The 22,305-nt window shown below is 37.2% G+C and overlaps 1 protein-coding gene across 1 annotated transcript in view; it reads left to right on the forward strand.

Annotated features, from left to right (window-relative positions):
- Positions 1-5,681, forward strand: part of dscamb (Down syndrome cell adhesion molecule b) — a 241,943-nt gene extending 236,262 nt beyond the window's left edge. Inside the window, exon 33 of the mRNA XM_052110114.1 lies at positions 4,618-5,681. Coding sequence (XP_051966074.1) covers positions 4,618-4,991 — 374 coding nt within the window. The 3' untranslated portion in view covers positions 4,992-5,681. The remainder of the gene's footprint in view (positions 1-4,617) is intronic.
- The last annotated feature ends 16,624 nt before the right edge of the window (positions 5,682-22,305 follow it).

The raw sequence follows: 22,305 nt of genomic DNA on the forward strand, positions 1-22,305 counted from the left end.
CATCAAATCATAAAAACACTCAAACACGGTGACAAGCTTCATACATCTCTCTCCCATCTGCCATTGTCTTCTCTCCATAAATACTCCCATCTCCCCTCGCTGGAACGCAAGGCAGGTGTGACACACAGGTGGAAGTGATTCGTCACTTATCTTCCTAGTCTCGCTTGGTCCAGACGCCGCTCGGCTCCACCCTGCTCTCCACAGACAGATTACATTACAATGCTCACTATTTAAATCCTACCAAATTAAGCTTTTTATAGCCTACATATTCACCAGGGTTTTATATATACAGTATATTTATATATTTCACCAGATGAGATTTATTGAGGAATAGAGTTTATTGTTATTCACAAGATATGAAGCTGGAAACACAAGGTATGTACTGATGGGGACGTTTCTATATAAATATACATAAATATGGATGAATATTAAAAAGCAACTATCAGCACGATTAATCATTAAAACTGATATATGTGTCTACCTATAGTCCGAGCATCAGACGGGACAGCCAATGACCACCAACAGTCCATTATCTTACAGTCTGATACAGGGTTGGGGAAGCCATTTTGAAACTGTAGATTCCCAAGCTACAAGCTATTCATAACTTAATGCAGTTAAACTACAGTCAAGATACTCTTTTTAAAAAGTAGCTAGCTACACAATAGTTGCTAACAAAAAGCCTTCTTTTTACAGAAGAAAATATTTTTAGAGATATAACAATCAGATGATATTATAATTGAATAAAAGCACCTGATAGTTGTTTAAACTTTCCCTTACAAACATTAACCATGGTTTTACTATAGTACCCATAGTTTAACCATGGTATTTGTATTAAAACCATAGTTACCACAAATTGAACCATGGTTACTACACTTATGGTTACAACAGTTGTCACTTCATTGTTATATTTTCTCCAAAGAGACTTTTATTTTGAAGTTCTGTGTTTTCCTTTGTTGTGTCTCTGTTCCAGGTTCCTTCCCTGATTGCTTCCCAAGTGTGTCGCATTTACCTTGTTAGTATGTATATGTATACACCGATCAGCTACAACATTAAAACCACCTAGTCTAATATTGTGTAGGTGCCCCTCGTGTCGCCAAAACAGCACCAACCCGCATCTCAGAATAGCATTCTAAGATGATATTCTTCTCATCACCATTGTACAAAGCAGTTATCTGAGTTACTATAGACTTTGTCAGTTCGAACCAGTCTGGCCATTCTCTGTTGACCTCTGATGGAAGGTGTTTCCATCCACAGAATTGCCCCTCACTGGCTGTTTTTTTATTTTGGCACCATTCTGAGTTAATTCTACAGATTGTTGTGCTTGAAAATCCCAGGAGATCAGCAGTTACAGAAATATTCAAACCATCTTGCACCAACAATCATGCCACTCTCCAAATCACTGAGATCACATTTTCCTCATTCTGATGGTTGATGTGAACATTAATTTAAGCTCCTGACTTGTATCTGCATTATTTTATGCACTGCACTGCTGCCACACGATTGGCTGATTAGATAATCGCTTGGATGATTGTTGGTGCCAGATGGGCTTGTATGAGTATTTGAGTAACTGCTGATTTATATCAGATATCATCGATTAAGATTTCCCCACCCCTAATTGGCATGTACAAACTAAACAAACAGTGGTTGGTTTAAATTTGGTTTTGTTCAGTCTACATGTATGTGGTCTGTTATCAGCCAGAAAATACCTTATTCGCTAGTGCCATCTTTGATTTTTAATGGGAATGACATCAAGACTGTGAGGAATAGACTTGCCATCTCTTCAATAGCACAAACTGTATAAAGCTGTATAAATGTCCTAGATCCCATCTGATTTTCCACAACTATTGTTGTCTGGAGTTCTTTGTGTACTGGATGTTCTTGGACAGATGTTGTATCAATGTTTTGTCTGCAGAATAATCCAAAACTCTTTAAACTGCTGTACAGTCCATTGAAGATACAGTAAGTCTATCCCTCACAGCCTAAAAATCCTTTTACTTAAAGCTCTATGGTGAAAGTAATAGAAAATTCAAGAACAGAATTTCAAGTGTTTCACAGAACATATGCTGTTAAGCTGATATCAAACAAAAAATGCTAAAAAAAAAAAAAAAAAAGAAATTGCTACATGTGTTTGCTTTAGAGTGGACTGTGTAAATGAATACATGATTAAGTGTGTTTTCTTTTGTGTGTGTGTGTGTGTGTTCTTTTTCCCCGTATTTCTCATTTCACCAGTTCATCCCTCAGCCGTCACTCTTACAGTGTGCTATCAGTTTCTGTGATCATGGCTGTTGGCTGGAAAGCTGCTTTCCAAACACACTGTGTCAAGTCAAGTCAAGTGGTTTTTATTGTCGTTTCAACCATATACAGTTAGTACAGTACACAGCAAAACGAGACAACGTTCCTCCAGGACCATGGTGCTACATAAAAACAACAAAGGACCAACATAGGACCACATGAGACTACACAACGAAATAAAATACCTATATAAACTACCTATATATACCTATATAAAGTGCACGTGCAAACATGTGTGTTCTTTTAGCGGGTCTAACGCAGTCGCCGTCTGGGCCCCCCAGGGATCATTTCAGGCCCAGACAGCTCTTGGGTTACTGGATTGAGTTTAAGGTTTCTGGCTCATTGTGAATGATTCTGGATGCTATGCACCCACAGGAAGCTTTTGGTTAGTGATAGTCCTGGCGCTGTTTCGTAAGGGCAAACAGGGGCGTCCTGCGCAGGTATTGTCTGTCATTACAAAACAGCAGTTTTCAGTCACAATGGAGTGACTGAATGAGAGGTGAACTCCAAGCACAGGCTTTACTGTATTGGACTGAGTTGCATGTAATACTGCTGATGTGTCCCAAATGATGGTCACAATATCCCAGCAAAATGAAAACAATTAAATCCTTTGAGATGGAAAGTTTATTTAATTATTAAAGTAATACTGTAAAAAAGGTACATTTATTCTTGTCTGTTGATGAATAATGTGTCCATGGACTTTTGATTAAAATAATTTTTTTTGTTTAAAATCAAATGAATGTACAATATGACTGAATGTATATCTTATGCTCTGTAACTGGTCACTATTAAAGTATTTATGATTACAGTTTTTCATGATTTTTAATTAAATTCAAGTCAAAGTGGCTTTATTGGCATGAATGTAAATAATACAATATTGCCAAAGCAGAGGTTTTATATAAAAAAACTAACAAACATATTAATCAATATTTTAACTAAAGTTAAACAACATAACATATTATAAAATTTCTGTTATAATTTAATTTAATGTTTTAAAATACTACTAAAAAACTTCCCCAAATTACTGCTCACACAAATGCCTCTGAAATAAGTAGGATCCAATTTGTCTCCACTCTTGTGAATTGGGGTAATAAGTCCTTAGCTGCAGATGTCAGGGAAACAGCCTGAACTGTACAAGGTTCAATCATTTGTGCTCAAAAATAATTTGCTGCTCAGGTGTGCTATTTCAGCATTTCACCAAGAATGTTGTCAGTGCCACAATATTTTTGCATTTTTGAACCAATTTGTCATGTGTTATAGGAAAGACAAGTGGATTTTGATTATCTTTTATTGTGTTTTCATGTATTTTTAGTTTTAGTTTGACCTGATTGTAATTCTCATTTAGATGTTTTGGTGACAAATCTATTTTGGATAGGTACATTTTGTTTTTAGTAAGATGGTTTTGCTTTTTTACTCTAATTGTTTGTTTGTGTTGTTGTAATTTTGAACAGGAGTCAGTTCTTATGTCTGTATTGTTTGGTTCATTATGTTTCAGATTTGATAATTTTCTGAGATATTTTCTTAATGTTTTACAGTCTGTCTGAAACCATTTTTTCGTTTTGGTTGTTTTCTTAGGATGTTTTTTGCCTTTCTTTTTCAAATCAGTTTTACAGGCTGCTTTTTGAAATATATAATTGATTTCATTTGAAGCCAAATTTACACTATCCTTGTTAGTAAAACATTTTTATTAATACATTTAGAGGTTTTATTGTTCAATTCTTCAGAATTGAGTGCCTGGATAAATGTATCTGTGCTGTCTGGAGTCCATCTGTATCTCTGCTGGATTTTTTTTTTTTTACTGGTGAAAGAAATATATGAATATTTCTTGCAATGGATCGATATATACTGAGAATCATAATAAATTAAAATTTTCACCTATTATTTTTAAACAAAACTATAGGTAAAAAAAATAAGCTTAGAAAGGTGACAGTATTATTGTTTCAATTTAGAGGTCGGTAGGTCTATTACTAAAATCAGTTGACTTCTGCATCTGGTGTTACATTATATCAATGGTGTGAGTTCAAAAATGTGTTTTAACACAGAAGGAGTGCCCTCAGAAGTATTAAATATATCTTAATTCCTTTCCATATGGATCCCCTTCCATATGGGGCTCTCAATATGCATAAATTGTTTAAAAAAAAAAAACATTTGAACTATTTTCAATGGTCAAAAACCAAATGTGAGTCACATGGTATGAAGCTAGTTTTTCTTGTCCATCAAAACAAAGGACTGAATAAAATGTTCTGTTGAATCTAGAAATGTAACTTTATTTATTCAAATAAAAGAATAATGTCTAAATCTTTATTTACTCTGTCTGTCTCACAGCAGGTGAACTGGTACATCTACCCCCATACCTACGCATGGACTTCCTGCTGAACCGGGGAGCGCCCCCTTCAGGTCGTGAGGCTACAGGACAGACTTGTATGGACCCACAGAAGAGCCGAATGCCTAAGAGGCCGGCCCTGCTGGCACCCACGCCCTCCGAGACCCCCTCAACTGCCCTCTCGTCCTCCGGCCCCCCCAGCAGAGAGGCCGCAGAGCAGTGGCAGCCGGGAACTTCATCCACACTGCCACAGCGTGAGCCAGGCGACCTCGCCCAGGCCGCCAAACTCAGCAGCTCCCAGGAATCACTGCTGGACTCCAGAGGACACCTGAAACAAAGCAACAATCCCTACGCAAAGTCCTACACACTGGTATAACACAGGACTATAACTACGGACCACGGTGCACTGTCACACACAAACACACATATGAGGAGCTACTGCAAATACGAGCGCTTTTCCGATTCAGAAATGAGTCCTGTACATACATTCTGAATTTCTAAAGAAGTGGATAGTTTTATTTGCATCTTTCTTTCTATCTATCTCACTCTTCCTGCTGTTTTTAAACTTTCTTTCAAATTATCTTGCCCTCTTTTCTGACTAAGTTGGATTTTTTACGTAATCATTCATTTAATTTACATACTGTACCACCGTTATGAAGATTGCCAAAATTATTTATTTAAATTGACAGAGGAACTACTTTTGAATTTATATCAAGGATAATTATATAGTCATTATTATTATTATATAAAAATAGAGAAAAACTATCAAAAAATGGTTTAAAAAAGGCGGGGTGTTATGAGATCTAACAAGAAGACGTTGCTTTCAACATCAGTGACTTCCTTTTTGGTTGAAACAACGAGGTGCAATCGGTGCGTTCATAGCCATTTATCATGGCGATGTGTCTGACGATCACCTGATCATCTGAAGATACGGAAGAAGGACAACGAATACAACGTGGGAGACTCATGTACACATTTTCAAGTTGTCTCAGAATGTTGTGCTTTCTAAGGACTGCATGGGGACCTGAAAATAGAAAATAAGTTCCAAAGGAGATTTTTGTCACACTAAGGGATTATAGAATGTTATAATATATGTTATGATGGTATGTCATAATATATGTTATTATATATATATATATATATATATATATATATATATATATATATATATACACACACTTGAAGAGATCACTTTTATTTGTGGATAATATAGGGGATAAAATATTTGGAAAATAAAGTCCTTAGTCATGTTTGCACACATCTGGTTTGGTAAGAAAATTTAAATTGTTGGGTTCTCTTGTCTTTTTTCCCTATTTTGGACTGCATAACTCTGGTAGTTTCATCTAATGAGCTGCAGATAACCAGACTTGAATGAATGGTACCTGATTCACCTGTTTGTAGATGGTGTGGCCTGCTTTTGTGTAAGACACACGATAAAGAGAAGATATTTTAATTGAGCAATATGACACTCGATTTACTAATTATTTCATAACTCTTGGAAATCTTGAAGTACTAACAGATATGAATGTATTCAGTACTGCATAATGAAAAATAAACCCCAAGATGATTTAAAATAAAGAGACAAACTAATGACACAGACTCTAAACTATAATTGACAAACATGTCCAACAATGAAAGATGTCAATAGTAAAAAATTAGAATGAACTAGATTAAAAAGTTTGAGTACAAACTTTAAGTTGGCTTGTGAAAGTTTGGACCAGAAAGTTTGAAGAAGTTTAAAGTAGTTTGAAGTTTATATTAGTTTAAATTAGTTTCAAGTAGCTTATAGTTTAAAGTAGTTTGAAGTTTAAAGTAGTTTATAGTTTAAATTAGTTTAAAGTTTAAATTAGTTTGTAGTTTAAATTAGTTTAAAGTAGTTTGAAGTTTATATTAGTTTAAAGTAGTTTATAGTTTAAAGTAGTTTGAAGTTTATATTAGTTTAAATTAGTTTAAAGTAGCTTATAGTTTAAAGTAGTTTATAGTTTAAAGTAGTTTGAAGTTTAAATTAGTTTAAATTAGTTTAAAGTAGTTTATAGTTTAAAGTAGTTTATAGTTTAAAGTAGTTTGAAGTTTAAAGAAGTTTGAATTTTATATTAGTTTAAATTAGTTTAAAGTAGTTTATAGTTTAAATTAGTTTGAAGTTTAAAGTAGTTTATAGTTTAAATTAGTTTCTAGTTTAAAGTACTTAGTTGCTAGATAGCACGTTTTTAGCATGTTTTAGCACTCCACTAGGCGATGCTAGCATGTGTTAGCATGATGCTAGCACATTTTTAGCATGTTTTAGCACTTCGCTAGGCGATGCTAGCATGTGTTAGCATGATGCTAGCACGTTTTTTTTGCATGTTTTAGCACTTCGCTAGGCAATGCTAGCATGCGTTAGCATGATGCTAGCACGTTTTTTGCATGTATTAGCACTTCGCTAGGCAATGCTAGCATGTGTTAGCATGATGTTAGCACGTTTTTAGCATGTTTTAGCACTTCGCTAGGCGATGCTAGCATGTGTTAGCATGATGCTAGCACTTTTTTAGCATGTTTTAGCACTTCGCTAGGCAATGATAGCATGTGTTAGCATGATGCTAGCACGTTTTTTGCATTTTTTAGCACTTCGCTAGGCGATGCTTGCACGTTTTTAGCATACTTTAGCAGTTCGCTAGGCGATGCTAGCATGTGTTAGCATGATGCTACCACGTTTTTAGCATGCCAGTGTAGACTGATTCCCAAATTAATGACTCTTATGAGCCAGTTCTTTTGAATCTACAGTGTGAAACATACAGTGTGACCAGTGTAGTCTGATTCCCAAATTAATGACTCTAATAAGCCAGTTCTTTTGAATCTACAGTGTGAAACATACAGTGTGACCAGTGTAGTCTGATTCCCAAATTAATGACTCTAATGAGCCAGTTCTTTTGAATCTACAGTGTGAAACATACAGTGTGACCAGTGTAGTCTGATTACAACATTAATGACTCTAATGAGCCGGTTCTTTTGAATCTACAGTGTGAAACATACAGTGTGACCAGTGTAGTCTGATTACAACATTAATGATTCTAATGAGCCGGTTCTTTTGAATCTACAGTGTGAAACATACAGTGTGACCAGTGTAGTCTGATTCCCAAATTAATGACTCTAATGAGCCAGTTCTTTTGAATCCACAGTGTGAAACATACAGTGTGACCAGTGTAGTCTGATTACAACATTAATGACTCTAATGAGCCGGTTCTTTTGAATCTACAGTGTGAAACATACAGTGTGACCAGTGTAGTCTGATTACAACATTAATGACTCTAATGAGCCGGTTCTTTTGAATCTACAGTGTGAAACATACAGTGTGACCAGTGTAGTCTGATTCCCAAATTAATGACTCTAATGAGCCAGTTCTTTTGAATCCACAGTGTGAAACATACAGTGTGACCAGTGTAGTCTGATTCCCAAACAAATTACTCTAATGAGCCAGTTCTTTTGAATCTACAGTGTGAAACATACAGTGTGAGCAGTGTAGTCTGATTACAACATTAATGACTCTAATGAGCCAGTTCTTTTGAATCTGCAGTGTGAAACATACAGTGTGACCAGTGTAGTCTGATTACAACATTAATGACTCTAATGAGCCAGTTCTTTTGAATCCAGAGTGTGAAACATACAGTGTGACCAGTGTAATCTGATTACAACATTAATGACTCTAATGAGCTGGTTCTTTTGAATCTACAGTGTGAAACATACAGTGTGACTAGTGTAATCTGATTACAACATAAATGACTCTAATGAGCCAGTTCTTTTGAATCTACAGTGTGAAACATACAGTGTGACCAGTGTAGTCTGATTACAACATTAATGACTCTAATGAGCCAGTTCTTTTGAATCTACAGTGTGAAACATACAATGTGACCAGTGTAATCTGATTACAACATTAATGACTCTAATGAGCCGGTTCTTTTGAATCTACAGTGTGAAACATACAGTGTGACCAGTGTAGTCTGATTCCCAAACAAATGACTCTAATGAGCTGGTTCTTTTGAATCTAAAATGTGAAACATACAGTGTGACCAGTGTAGTCTGATTCCCAAACATATTACTCTAATGAGCTGGTTCTTTTGAATCTACAGTGTGAAACATACAGTGTGGCCAGTGTAGTCTGATTCCCAAATTAATGACTCTAATGAGCCGGTTCTTTTGAATCTACAATGTGAAACTTACAGTGTGACCAGTTTAGTCTGATTCCCAAATGAATAACTCTAATGAGCCAGTTCTACAGTGTTAAAAAAGTTTAACTTAGTTGCTAGATAGATAGATAGATAGATAGATAGATAGATAGATAGATAGATAGATAGATAGATAGATAGATAGATAGATAGACAGACACTCAGATAAACAGATATTTACCCTTAGATATATAGAGAGATAGATAGATAGATATTTACCATCAGATAGATAGATAGATAGAGAGAGAGAGAGAGAGAGAGAGAGATATTTTTTATATAATTATGGTCATAAATAAATCAACCCAGAAGTCTGTACGATTTTCTGGTGCAGAAATATTTGATTTGTTACTCGGTTGCTAGGGTAAGCCCATGTGGTTGCTATGCAGTTACCAAAGTAATACAATACATGGCTTCTTTCCATCCTGAGTGAAATAAGTCAACCCAGAAGTCTCTACTATTTTCTGGCGCAGAAATATGTGATTTGTTACTCGGTTGCTAGGGTAACCCCATCTGGTTGCTAGGCAGTTACCATAGTGATACTAATGAAGTCTCCTTGCCATCCTGATTGAAATAAGTCAACCCAGAAGTCTGTACTATTTTCTGGTGCAGAGATATGTGATTTGTTACTCGGTTGCTAGGGTAACCCCATCTGGTTGCTAGGCAGTTACCATAGTGATACTTATCAAGTGTCCTTGCCATCCTGAGTGAAACAAATCAACCCAGAAGTCTGTACTATTTTCTGGTGCAGAGATATGTGATTTGTTACTTGGTTGCTAGGGTAACTCCATCTGGTTGCTAGGCAGTTACCATAGTGATACTAATCAAGTGTCCTTGCCATCCTGAGTGAAATAAGTCAACCCGGAAGTCTCTTCTAATTTCTGGTGCAAAGATATGTGATTTGTTACTCGGTTGCTAGGGTAACCCCACCTGGTTGCTAGGCAGTTACCATAGTGATACTAATCAAGTGTCCTTGCCATCCTGAGTGAAATAAGTCAACCCAAACGTCTCTACTATTTTCTGGTGCAGAGTTATTTGATTTGTAACTCGGTTGCTAGGGTAACCCCATCTGATTGCTAGGCAGTTACCATAGTGATAGTAATGAAGTCTCCTTGCCATCCTGATTGAAATAAGTCAACCCGGAAGTCTCTACTATTTTCTGGTGCAGAGATATGTGATTTGTTACTCGGTTGCTAGGGTAACTCCATCTGGTTGCTAGGCAGTTACCATAGTGATACTTATCAAGTCTCCTTGCCATCCTGATTGAAATAAATCAACCCAGTAGTCTCTCTGATTTTCTGGTGCAGAGATATGTGATTTGTTACTAGGTTGCTAGGGTAACCCCATGTGGTTGCTAGGCAGTTACCATAGTGATACTTATCAAGTCTCCTTGCCATCCTGATTGAAATAAATGAACCTGGAAGTCTCTCTGATTTTCTGGTGCAGAGATATAGTTATTGCTAAACGGTTGCTAGGGTACTCTGTTTAGTTGCTAGGGAGTGGCTTGACAGCTGCCAATCATGAAACTCCAAAGGCTGCTTGTCTGTATGAATGATATAAACCAACTCCCATGCCTCTGTGACATTCAGAATGGAAGATATCCCTCTATGGATTTTGGTTGTTAAGGTGCTCGACAATGGTTGCTAGGGAGGGGCTAGGAAGTGTTGTGGTGATTCATGATTGGCTGTTTGCTGCCCCGAGTCAAACGAGACCACCCTTGTGTTTCTATGACACTGCTATCCGGAGATATCCCTTTGATGTCTTTCATTAGAAGTCTATGGGAGTTGTTGCTAAGGTGCTTTAAATTGTTGCTAGGGCGTGGCTTGATAGCTTCACAATGATCCCGAGAGACTGACTGGTCGTCTGAGTAAAATGAGCCCACCCCCTTGTCTCTATGACACTGTGATCCAGAGCTATGTTCAATACAAAATCCCTATGCAATGAGGGAGAGAGAGAGGGAGAGATGCAGGGCTGACAGGCCCTTTTTGTCTGTGTGTGTGAAAATGTCAGTTGAGATTTAAATTTCTGAACATTCCGCAATGTTAAGTCAATGGGAGTTTTTTCCGAGTTTGATCGTCATTTTTAGGAAAACCGTAAGTCCGATCAGTTAGAAAAGATATAGCAACTCGAGTCAGAACAGTTTGAGTGTCTGAGCCGAGTTTGGAGTATGTGGAGTTAAAGCTCTAGGAGGAGTTAGATATAGAAATTGCAGAGTAAGAAGAACTAGAAAAAAAAGTTCGTCGAGACAAACTTTAAGTTGGCTTGTGAAAGTTTGGACCAGAAAGTTTGAAGAAGTTTAAAGTAGTTTGAATTTTTAATTTGTTTATAGTTTAAATTAGTTTGAAGTTTAAATTAGTTTATAGTTTAAATTAGTTTAAAGTTTAAATTAGTTTAAAGTTTAAATTAGTCTAAAGTTTAAATTAGTCTAAAGTTTAAATTAGTTTGAATTTTAAAGTAGTTTGAAGACTAAATTAGTTCAAAGTTTAAAGTAGTCTAAAGTTTAAATTAGTTTGAATTTTAAAGTAGTTTATTGTTTAAAGTAGTTTGAAGTTTAAAGTAGTTTATAGTTTAAATGAGTTTAAAGTTTAAATTAGTTTAAAGTTTAAAGTAGTTTGTAGTTTAAAGTAGTTAAAAGTTTAACTTAGTTGCTAGATAGATAGATAGATAGATAGATAGATAGATAGATAGATAGATAGATAGATAGATAGATAGATAGATAGACACTCAGATAGATAGATAGAGAGATAGGTAGATAGATATTTACCCTCAGATAGATAGATAGATATAGATAGATAAATATTTACCCTCAGATAGATAGATAGATAGATAGAGACCCTCAAATAGATAGATAGATAGATAGATAGATATTGACCCTCAGATAGATAGATAGATAGATAGATAGACAGATAGATGCTAGCACGTTTTTAGCATCTTTTAGCACTTCACTTGGCGATGCTACCATGTGTTAGCATGATGCTAGCACGTTTTTAGCATGTTTTAGCACTTCGCTAGGTGATGCTAACATGTGTTACCATGATGCTAGCATGTTTTTAGCATGTTTTCGCACTCCGCTAGGCGATGCTAGCATGTGTTAGCATGATGCTAGAACGATTTTAGCATGTTTTTGCACTTCGCTAGGCGATGCTAGCATGTGTTAGCGTGATGCTAGCATGTTTTTAGCATGTTTTAGCACTCCGCTACGCGATGCTAGCATGATTTAGCATGATGCTAGCACGTTTTTAGCATGTTTTAGCACTCCGCTAGGCGATGCTAGCATGTGTTAGCATGATGCTAGCACGTTTTTAGCATGTTTTAGCACTTCGCTAGGCGATGCTAGCATGTGTTAGCATGATGCTAGCACGTTTTTAGCATGTTTTAGCACTTCTCTAGGCGATGCTAGCATGTGTTAGCATGATGCTAGCACGTTTTTAGCATTTTTTAGCACTTCGCTAGGCGATGCTAGCATGTGTTAAGCATGATGCTATGACGTTTTTAGCATGTTTTAGCACTTCGCTAGGCGATGCTAGCATGTGTTAGCATGATGTTAGCACGTTTTTAGCATTTTTTAGCACTTCGCTAGGCGATGCTAAGCATGTGTTAAGCATGATGCTTAGCATGTTTTTAGCATGTTTTAAGCACTTCGCTAGGCGTATGCTAGCATGTGTTAACATGCTGCTAGCACGTTTTTAGCATGTTTTAGCACTTTGCTAGGCGATGCTAGCATGTGTTAGCATGATGCTAGCACATTTTTAGCATGTTTTAGCACTTCGCTAGTCAATGCTAGCATGTGTTAGCATGATGCTAGCATGTTTTTAGCATGTTTTAGCGTGTGGCTAGGAAGATTTTAGGTCATTACTTTTTGGCTGCTTGATAAAAGAAATCTTCTGAGGGAGAGAGAGAGGGAGAGATGGAGGGCTGACAGGCCCTTTTTGTGTGTGTGTGTGAAAATGTCAGTTGGAATTTGAATTTCTGAACATTCCGCAATGTTAAGTCAATGGGAGTTTTTTCTGAGTTTGATCGTCATTTTTAGGAAAACCGTAAGTCCGATCAGTTAGAAAAGATATAGCACACTATTCGGGATTAGTCTGAAGGTCTGTGCCGAGTTTGGTGCCTGTAGCTTAAAAGCTCTAGGAGGAGTTAGATATAGAAATTTCAGAGTAAGAAGAATAATAATAACTAGAAAAAAAAGTTCGTCGAGACAAACTTTAAGTTGGCTTGTGAAAGTTTGGACCAGAAAGTTTGAAGAAGTTTAAAGTAGTTTGAAGTTTAAATTAGTTTAAATTAGTTTAAAGTTTAAAGTAGTTTATAGTTTAAATTAGTTTGTAGTTTAAATTAGTTTGAAGTATAAATTAGTTTGTAGTTTAAATTAGTTTGAAGTTTAAATTAGTTTAAATTAGTTTAAAGTAGTTTATAGTTTAAATTAGTTTAGTTTAAATTTGTTTAAAGTAGTTTAAAGTTTAACTTAGTTGCTAGATAGATAGATAGATAGATAGATAGATAGATAGATAGATAGACAGACACTCAGATAGAGAGATAGATAGATATTTACCCTCAGATAGATAGATAGATAGATCGATAGATAGATAGACATTGACCCTCAGATAGATAGATAGATAGATAGATAGATAGATAGATAGATATTGACCCTCAGATAGATAGATAGATAGATGGATGGATTGATTGATGGATGGATTGATCCTTGCTACCCTGAGTCCCAAGAACAAAGCCAGAAGTCTTTATGTTGTTCAGTTGCAGAGATATGTGATTTGTTACTCGGTTGCTAGGGTAACCCCATATGGTTGCTAGGCAGTTACCATAGTGATACTTATCAAGTCTTCTTGCCATCCTGATTGAAATAAATCAACCCAGAAGTCTCTACGATTTTCTGTTGCAGAGATATGTGATTTGTTACTCGGTTGCTAGGGTAACCCCATCTGGTTGTTAGGCAGTCACCATAGTGATACTTATCAAGTGTTCTTGACATCCTGATTGAAATGAACCAACCCAGAAGTCTCTACGATTTTCTGGTCCAGAGATATGTGATTTGTTACTCGGTTGCTAGGGTAACCCAATATGGTTGCTAGACCGTTACCATAGTGATACATATCAAGTCTCATTGACATCCTGATTGAAATAAATCAACCCAGAAGTCTCTATGATTTTCTGGTGCAGAGATATTTGATTTGTTACTCGGTTGCTAGGGTAACCCCATCTGGTTGCTAGGCAGTTACCTTAGTGATACTAATGAAGTGTCCTTGCCATCCTGATTGAAATAAGTCAATCCGGAAGTCTCTACGCTTTTCTGATGCAGAGATATGTGATTTGTTACTCGGTTGCTAAGGTAACCCCATGTGGTTGCTAGGCAGTTACCATAGTGATACTTATCAAGTCTCATTGACATCCTGATTGAAATAAATCAACCCAGAAGTCTCTATGATTTTCTGGTGCAGAGATATTTGATTTGTTACTCGGTTGCTAGGGTAACCCCATCTGGTTGCTAGGCAGTTATCTTAGTGATACTAATGAAGTGTCCTTGCCATCCTGATTGAAATAAGTCAATCCGGAAGTCTCTACGTTTTTCTGATGCAGAGATATGTGATTTGTTACTCGGTTGCTAAGGTAACCCCATGTGGTTGCTAGGCAGTTACCATAGTGATACTTATCAAGTCTCCTTGCCAGCCTGATTGAAATAAATCAACCCAGAAGTCTCTCTGATTTTCTGGTGCAGAGATATGTGATTTGTTACTCGGTTGCTAGGCTAACCCCATCTGGTTGTTAGGCAGTCACCATAGTGATACTTATCAAGTCTTCTTGACATCCTGATTGAAATAAACCAACCCAGAAGTCTCTACGATTTTCTGGTCCAGAGATATGTGATTTGTTACTCGGTTGCTAGGGTAACCCAATGTGGTTGCTAGGCAGTTACCATAGTGATACTTGTCAAGTCTCCTTGACATCCTGATTGAAATAAATCAACCCAGAAGTCTCTACGATTATCTGGTGCAGAGATATGTGATTTGTTACTCGGTTGCTAGGGTAACCCCATCTGGTTGCTAGGCAGTTACCATAGTGATACTTATCAAGTCTCCTTGCCATCCTGATTGAAATAAATCAACCCAGAAATCTCTCTGATTTTCTGGTGCAGAGATATGTGATTTGTTACTCGGTTGCTAGGGTAACCCCATCTGGTTGTTAGGCAGTCACCATAGTGATACTTATCAAGTCTTCTTGACATCGTGATTGAAATAAACCAACCCAGAAGTCTCTACGATTTTCTGGTCCAGAGATATGTGATTTGTTACTCGGTTGCTAGGGTAACCCAATGTGGTTGCTAGGCAGTTACCATAGTGATACTTATCAAGTCTCCTTGACATCCTGATTGAAATAAATCAACCCAGAAGTCTCTACGATTATCTGGTGCAGAGATATGTGATTTGTTACTTGGTTGCTAGGGTAACCACATCTGGTTGCTAGGCAGTTACCATAGTGATACTAATGAAGTCTCTTTGCCATCCTGATTGAAATAAGTCAATCCGGAAGTCTCTACGTTTTTCTGATGCAGAGATATGTGATTTGTTACTCGGTTGCTAAGGTAACCCCATGTGGTTGCTAGGCAGTTACCATAGTGATACTTATCAAGTCTCCTTGCCATCCTGATTGAAATAAATCAACCCAGAAGTCTCTCTGATTTTCTGGTGCAGAGATATGTGATTTGTTACTCGGTTGCTAGGGTAACCCCATGTGGTTGCTAGGCAGTTACCATAGTGATACTTATCAAGTCTCCTTGCCATCCTGCTTGAAATAAATGAACCCAGAAGTCTCTCTGATTTTCTGGTGCAGAGATATAGTTATTGCTAAACGGTTGCTAGGGTACTCTGTTTAGTTGCTAGGGAGTGGCTTGACAGCTGCCAATTATGAAACTCCAAAGGCTGCTTGTCAGTATGAATGATATAAACCAACTCCCATGCCTCTGTGACATTCAGAATGGAAGATATCCCTCTATGGATTTTGGTTGTTAAGGTGCTCGACAATGGTTGCTAGGGAGGGGCTAGGAAGTGTTGAGGTGATTCATGATTGGCTGTTTGCTGCCCCGAGTCAAACGAGACCACCCTTGTGTTTCTATGACACTTCTATCCGGAGATATCCGTTTGATATCTTTCATTAGAAGTCTATGGGAGTTGTTGCTAAGGTGCTTTAAATTGTTGCTAGGGCGTGGCTTGATAGCTTCACAATGATCACGAGAGACTGATTGGTCGTCTGAGTAAAATGAGCCCGCCCCTTGTCTCTATGACACTGTGATCCAGAGCTATGTTCAATACAAAATCCCTATGCAATGAGGGAGAGAGAGAGGGAGAGATGCAGGGCTGACAGGCCCTTTTTGTCTGTGTGTGTTCCCAAATTAATGACTCTAATGAGCCGGTTCTTTTGACTCTACAGTGTGAAACATACAGTGTGACCAGTGTAGTCTGATTCCCAAATGAATGACTCTAATGATCCAGTTCTTTTGAATCTACAGTGTGAAACATACAGTGTGACCAGTGTAGTCTGATTCCCAAATTAATGACTCTAATGAGCCAGTTCTTTTGAATCTACAGTGTGAAACATACAGTGTGACCAGTGTAGTCTGATTCCCAAATGAATGACTCTAATGAGCCAGTTCTTTTGAATCTACAATGTGAAACATACAGTGTGACCAGTTTAGTCTGATTCCCAAATGAATGACTCTAATGAGCCAGTTCTTTTGAATCTACAATGTGAAACATACAGTGTGACCAGTGTAGTCTGATTCCCAAATGAATGACTCTAATGAGCCAGTTCTTTTGAATCTACAGTGTGAAACATACAGTGTGACCAGTGTGGTCTGATTCCCAAATGAATGACTCTAATGAGCCAGTTCTACAGTGTAGTGTTAAAAAAGTTTAACTTAGTTGCTAGATAGATAGATAGATAGATAGATATTTACCCTTAGATATATAGAGAGATAGATATAGATAGATAGAGAGAGAGAGATAGATATTTACCCTCAGATAGATAGATAGATAGATAGATAGATAGATAGATAGATAGATAGATAGATAGATAGATAGATATTTAGATATTTAGATAGATAGATAGATATTGACCCTCAGATAGATGCTAGCACGTTTTTAGCATGTTTTAGTGTGTGGCTAGGAAGATTTTAGGTCATTACTTTTTGGCTGCTTGATAAAAGAAATCCTCTGAGGGAGAGAGAGAGGGAGAGATGCAGGGCTGACAGGCCCTTTTTGTCTGTGTGTGTGAAAATGTCAGTTGGAATTTGAATTTCTGAACATTCCGCAATGTTAAGTCAATGGGAGTTTTTTCCGAGTTTGATCATCATTTTTAGGAAAACCGTAAGTCCGATCAGTTAGAAAAGATATAGCACACTATTCGGGATTAGTCTGAAGGTCTGTGCCGAGTTTGGTGCCTGTAGCTTAAAAGCTCTAGGAGGAGTTAGTCTTGGTAATTTTAGTCTCAGAAGAATAATAATAATAATAATAATAATAATAAGTTTAAATAGGATTTCAGTAAGTTGGCTCTCACAAGCCAACTTAACTAGAAAAAGTTCGTCGAGACAAACTTTAAGTTGGCTTGTGAAAGTTTGGACCAGAAAGTTTGAATTTTAAAGTAGTTTGAAGATTAAATTAGTTCAAAGTTTAAATTAGTTTATAGTTTAAATTAGTTTGAATTTTAAAGTAGTTTATTGTTTAAAGTAGTTTGAAGTTTAAAGTAGTTTATAGTTTAAATGAGTTTAAAGTTTAAATTAGTTTAAAGTTTATAGTTTGTAGTTTAAAGTAGTTAAGTTTAACTTAGTTGCTAGATAGATAGATAGATAGATAGATAGACACTCAGATAGATAGATAGAGAGATAGGTAGATAGATATTTACCCTCAGATAGATAGATAGATATAGATAGACAAATATTTACCCTCAGATATATAGATAGATAGACAGACAGATAGATGCTAGCACGTTTTTAGCATTTTTTAGTACTTCGCTAGGTGATGCTAGCATGTGTTAGCATGATGCTAGCACGTTTTAGCATCTTTTAGCACTTCGCTTGGCGATGCTAGCATGTGTTAGCATGATGCTAGCACGTTTTTAGCATGTTTATCACTCCGCTAGGCGATGCTAGCATGTGTTAGCATGATGCTAGCACGATTTTAGCATGTTTTAGCACTTCGCTAGGCGATGCTAGCATGTGTTAGCATGATGGTAGCACGTTTTTAGCATGTTTTAGCACTTCGCTAGGCGATGCTAGCATGTGTTAGCATGATGGTAGCACGTTTTAGCATGTTTTAGCACTTCGCTAGGCGATGCTAAGCATGTGTTAGCATGATGCTAGCACGATTTTAGCATGTTTTAGCACTTCGCTAGGCGATGCTAGCATGTGTTAGCATGATGGTAACACGTTTTAGCATGTTTTAGCACTTCGCTAGGCGATGCTAGCATGTGTTAGCATGATGCTAGCACATTTTTAGCATTTTTTAGCACTTCGCTAAGCATGCTTTTTAGCACTTCGTTAGCATTTTTTAGCACTTCGCTAGGCGATGTTAGCATGTGTTAGCATGATGCTAGCACGTTTTTAGCATGTTTTAGCACTTCGCTAGGCGATGCTAGCATGTGTTAGCATGATGCTAGCACGTTTTTAGCATTTTTTAGCACTTCGCTAGGCGATGCCAAGCATGTGTTAGCATGATGCTAAGCACGTTTTTAGCATGTTTTAACACTTCGCTAGGCGATGCTAGCATGTGTTAGCATGATGCTTAAGACGTTTTTAGCATTTTTTAGCACTTCGCTAGGCGATGCTAGCATGTGTTAGCATGATGCTAGCATGTTTTTAGCATGTTTTAGCACTTCGCTAGGCGATGCTAGCATGTGTTAACATGATGCTAGCACGTTTTTAGCATGTTTTAGCACTTCGCTAGGCGATGCTAGCATGTGTTAGCATGATGCTATCACGTTTTTAGCATTTTTAGCACTTTGCTAGGCGATGCTAGCATGTGTTAGCATGATGCTAGCACATTTTTAGCATGTTTTAGCACTTCGCTAGTCAATGCTAGCATGTGTTAAGCATGATGCTTAGCACGTTTTTAGCATGTTTTAGCGTGTGGCTAGGAAGATTTTAGGTCATTACTTTTTGGCTGCTTGATAAAAGAAATCCTCTGAGGGAGAGAGAGAGGAGAGATGCAGGGCTGACAGGCCCTTTTTGTGTGTGTGTGTGAAAATGTCAGTTGGAATTTGAATTTCTGAACATTCCGCAATGTTAAGTCAATGGGAGTTTTTTCTGAGTTTGATCGTCATTTTTAGGAAAACCGTAAGTCCGATCAGTTAGAAAAGATATAGCACACTATTCGGGATTAGTCTGAAGGTCTGTGCCGAGTTTGGTGCCTGTAGCTTAAAAGCTCTAGGAGGAGTTAGATATAGAAATTTCAGAGTAAGAAGAAGAATAATAACTAGATTAAAAGTTTGAGTACAAACTTTAAGTTGGCTTGTGAAAGTTTGGACCCGAAAGTTTGAAGAAGTTTGAAGAAGTTTAAAGTAGTTTGAAGTTTAAATTAGTTTAAATGAGTTTAAAGTAGTTTATAGTTTAAAGTTTAACTTAGTTGCTAGATAGATAGATAGATAGAGAGATACAGAGATAGATAGATAGATAGATAGATAGATAGATAGATAGATAGATAGATAGATAGATAGATAGATAGATAGATAGATAGATAGATAGACCCTCAGATAGATAGATAGATAGAGAGAGAGAGAGATAGACATTGACCCTCAGATAGATAGATAGACAACAGACAGACAGAGAGACGGATAGATAGATAGATATTGACCCTCAGATAGATAGATAGATAGATAGATAGATAGATAGATAGATAGATAGATAGATAGATAGATAGATAGATAGATATTGACCCTCAGATAGATAGATAGATAGATAGATAGATAGATAGATAGATAGATAGATATTGACCCTCAGATAGATAGATAGATAGATAGATAGATATTGACCCTCAGATAGATAGATAGATAGATAGATAGATAGATAGATATTGACCCTCAGATAGATTTCATTTCAGCTAGGCTGATCCTAGCATGTGTTAGCATTATGCTAGCACAATTTTATCATGTTTTAACACTTCGCTAGGCGATGCTAGCATGTGTTAGCATGATGCTAGCATGTGTTAGCATGATGCTAGCACGTTTTTAGCATGTTTTAGCACTTCGCTAGGCGATGCTAGCATGTGTTAGCATGATGCTAGCACGTTTTTAGCATTTTTAGCACTTCGCTAGGGGATGCTTAGCACGTTTTTAGCATTTTTTAGCACTTCGCTAGGCGATTTTAGCATGATGCTAGCACGTTTTTAGCATTTTTTAGCACTTCGCTAGGCTATGCTAGCATGTGTTATCATGATGTTAACACGTTTTTAGCATTTTTTAAAACTTCGCTAGGCGATGCTAGCATGTGTTATCATGATGTTAGCACGTTTTTAGCATGGTTTAGCACTTCCCTAGGCGACGCTAGCATGTGTTAGCATGATGCTAGCACGTTTTTAGCATTTTTTAGCACTTCGCTAGGCGATGCTAGCATGTGTTAGCATGATGCTAGCACGTTTTTAGCATGTTTTAGCACTTCGCTAGGCGATGCTAGCATGTTTTAGCATGATGCTAGCACGTTTTTAGCATGTTTTAGCACTTCGCTAGGCGATGCTAGCATGTTTTAGCATGATGCTAGCACGTTTTTAGCATTTTTTAGCACTTCGCTAGGCGATGCTATGATGTGTTAGCATGATGCTAGCACGTTTTTAGCATGTTTTAGCACTTCGCTAGGCGATGCTAGCATGTGTTAGCATGATGCTAGCACGTTTTTAGCATGTTTTAGCACTTCGCTAGGCGATGCTAGCATGTGTTAGCATGATGCTAGCATGTTTTTAGCATTTTTAGCACTTCGCTAGGGGATGCTAGCACGTTTTTAGCATTTTTTAGCACTTCGCTAGGCGATTTTAGCATGATGCTAGCACGTTTTTAGCATTTTTTAGCACTTCGCTAGGCGATGCTAGCATGTGTTATCATGATGTTAACACGTTTTTAGCATTTTTTAAAACTTCGCTAGGCGATGCTAGCATGTGTTATCATGATGTTAGCAAGTTTTTAGCATGGTTTAGCACTTCCCTAGGCGACGCTAGCATGTGTTAGCATGATGCTAGCACGTTTTTAGCATTTTTTAGCACTTCGCTAGGCGATGCTAGCATGTGTTAGCATGATGCTAGCACGTTTTTAGCATGTTTTAGCACTTCGCTAGGCGATGCTAGCATGTTTTAGCATGATGCTAGCACGTTTTTAGCATGTTTTAGCACTTCGCTAGGCGATGCTAGCATGTGTTAGCATGATGCTAGCACGTTTTTAGCATTTTTTAGCACTTCGCTAGGCGATGCTATGATGTGTTAGCATGATGCTAGCACGTTTTTAGCATGTTTTAGCACTTCGCTAGGCGATGCTAGCATGTGTTAGCATGATGCTAAGCACGTTTTTGCATTTTTTAGCACTTCGCTATGCTATGATGTGTTAGCATGATTCCCAAACAAATGACTCTAATGAGCCAGTTCTTTTGAATCTACAATGTGAAACTTACAGTGTGACCAGTGTAGTCTGATTCCCAAATTAATGACTCTAATGAGCCAGTTCTATTGACTCTACAGTGTAGTGTTAAAAAGTTTAACTCAGTTGATAGATAGATAGATAGATAGATAGATAGATAGATAGATAGATAGATAGATAGATAGATAGATAGATAGATAGATAGATAGATAGATAGATAGATATTTATCCTCAGATAGATAGATAGATAGATAGATAGATAGATATTTATCCTCAGATAGATAGATAGATAGATAGATAGATAGATAGATAGATAGATAGATAGATATTTATCCTCAGATAGATAGATAGATAGATAGATAGATAGATAGATAGATAGATAGATAGATAGATAGATAGATAGATAGATAGATAGATAGATAGATAACACATTTTTAGCATGTTTTAGCGTGTGGCTATGAAGATTTTAGGTCATTACTTTTTGGCTGCTTGATAAAAGAAATCCTCTGAGGGAGACAGAGAGGGAGAGATGCAGGGCTGACAGGCCCTTTTTGTCTGTGTGTGTGAAAATGGCAGTTGAGATTTAAATTTCTGAACATTCCGCAATGTTAAGTCAATGGGAGTTTTTTCCAAGTTTGATCGTCATTTTTAGGAAAACCGTAAGTCCGATCAGTTAGAAAAGATAAAGCACACTATTCGGGATTAGTCTGAAGGTCTGTGCCGAGTTTGGTGCCTGTAGCTTAAAAGCTCTAGGAGGAGATAGTCTTGGTAATTTTAGTCTCAGAAGAATAATAATAACTAGATAGGTACATTTCCTGAAGAAAATGTGAGTGGTGCTTGCCGTGGCAAAACTCGTCAAATAGCATGCTTGAAAAG

Source organism: Xyrauchen texanus, chromosome 38 (genome assembly GCF_025860055.1).
Source record: "Xyrauchen texanus isolate HMW12.3.18 chromosome 38, RBS_HiC_50CHRs, whole genome shotgun sequence".
Taxonomy (NCBI): Eukaryota; Metazoa; Chordata; class Actinopteri; order Cypriniformes; family Catostomidae; genus Xyrauchen; species Xyrauchen texanus.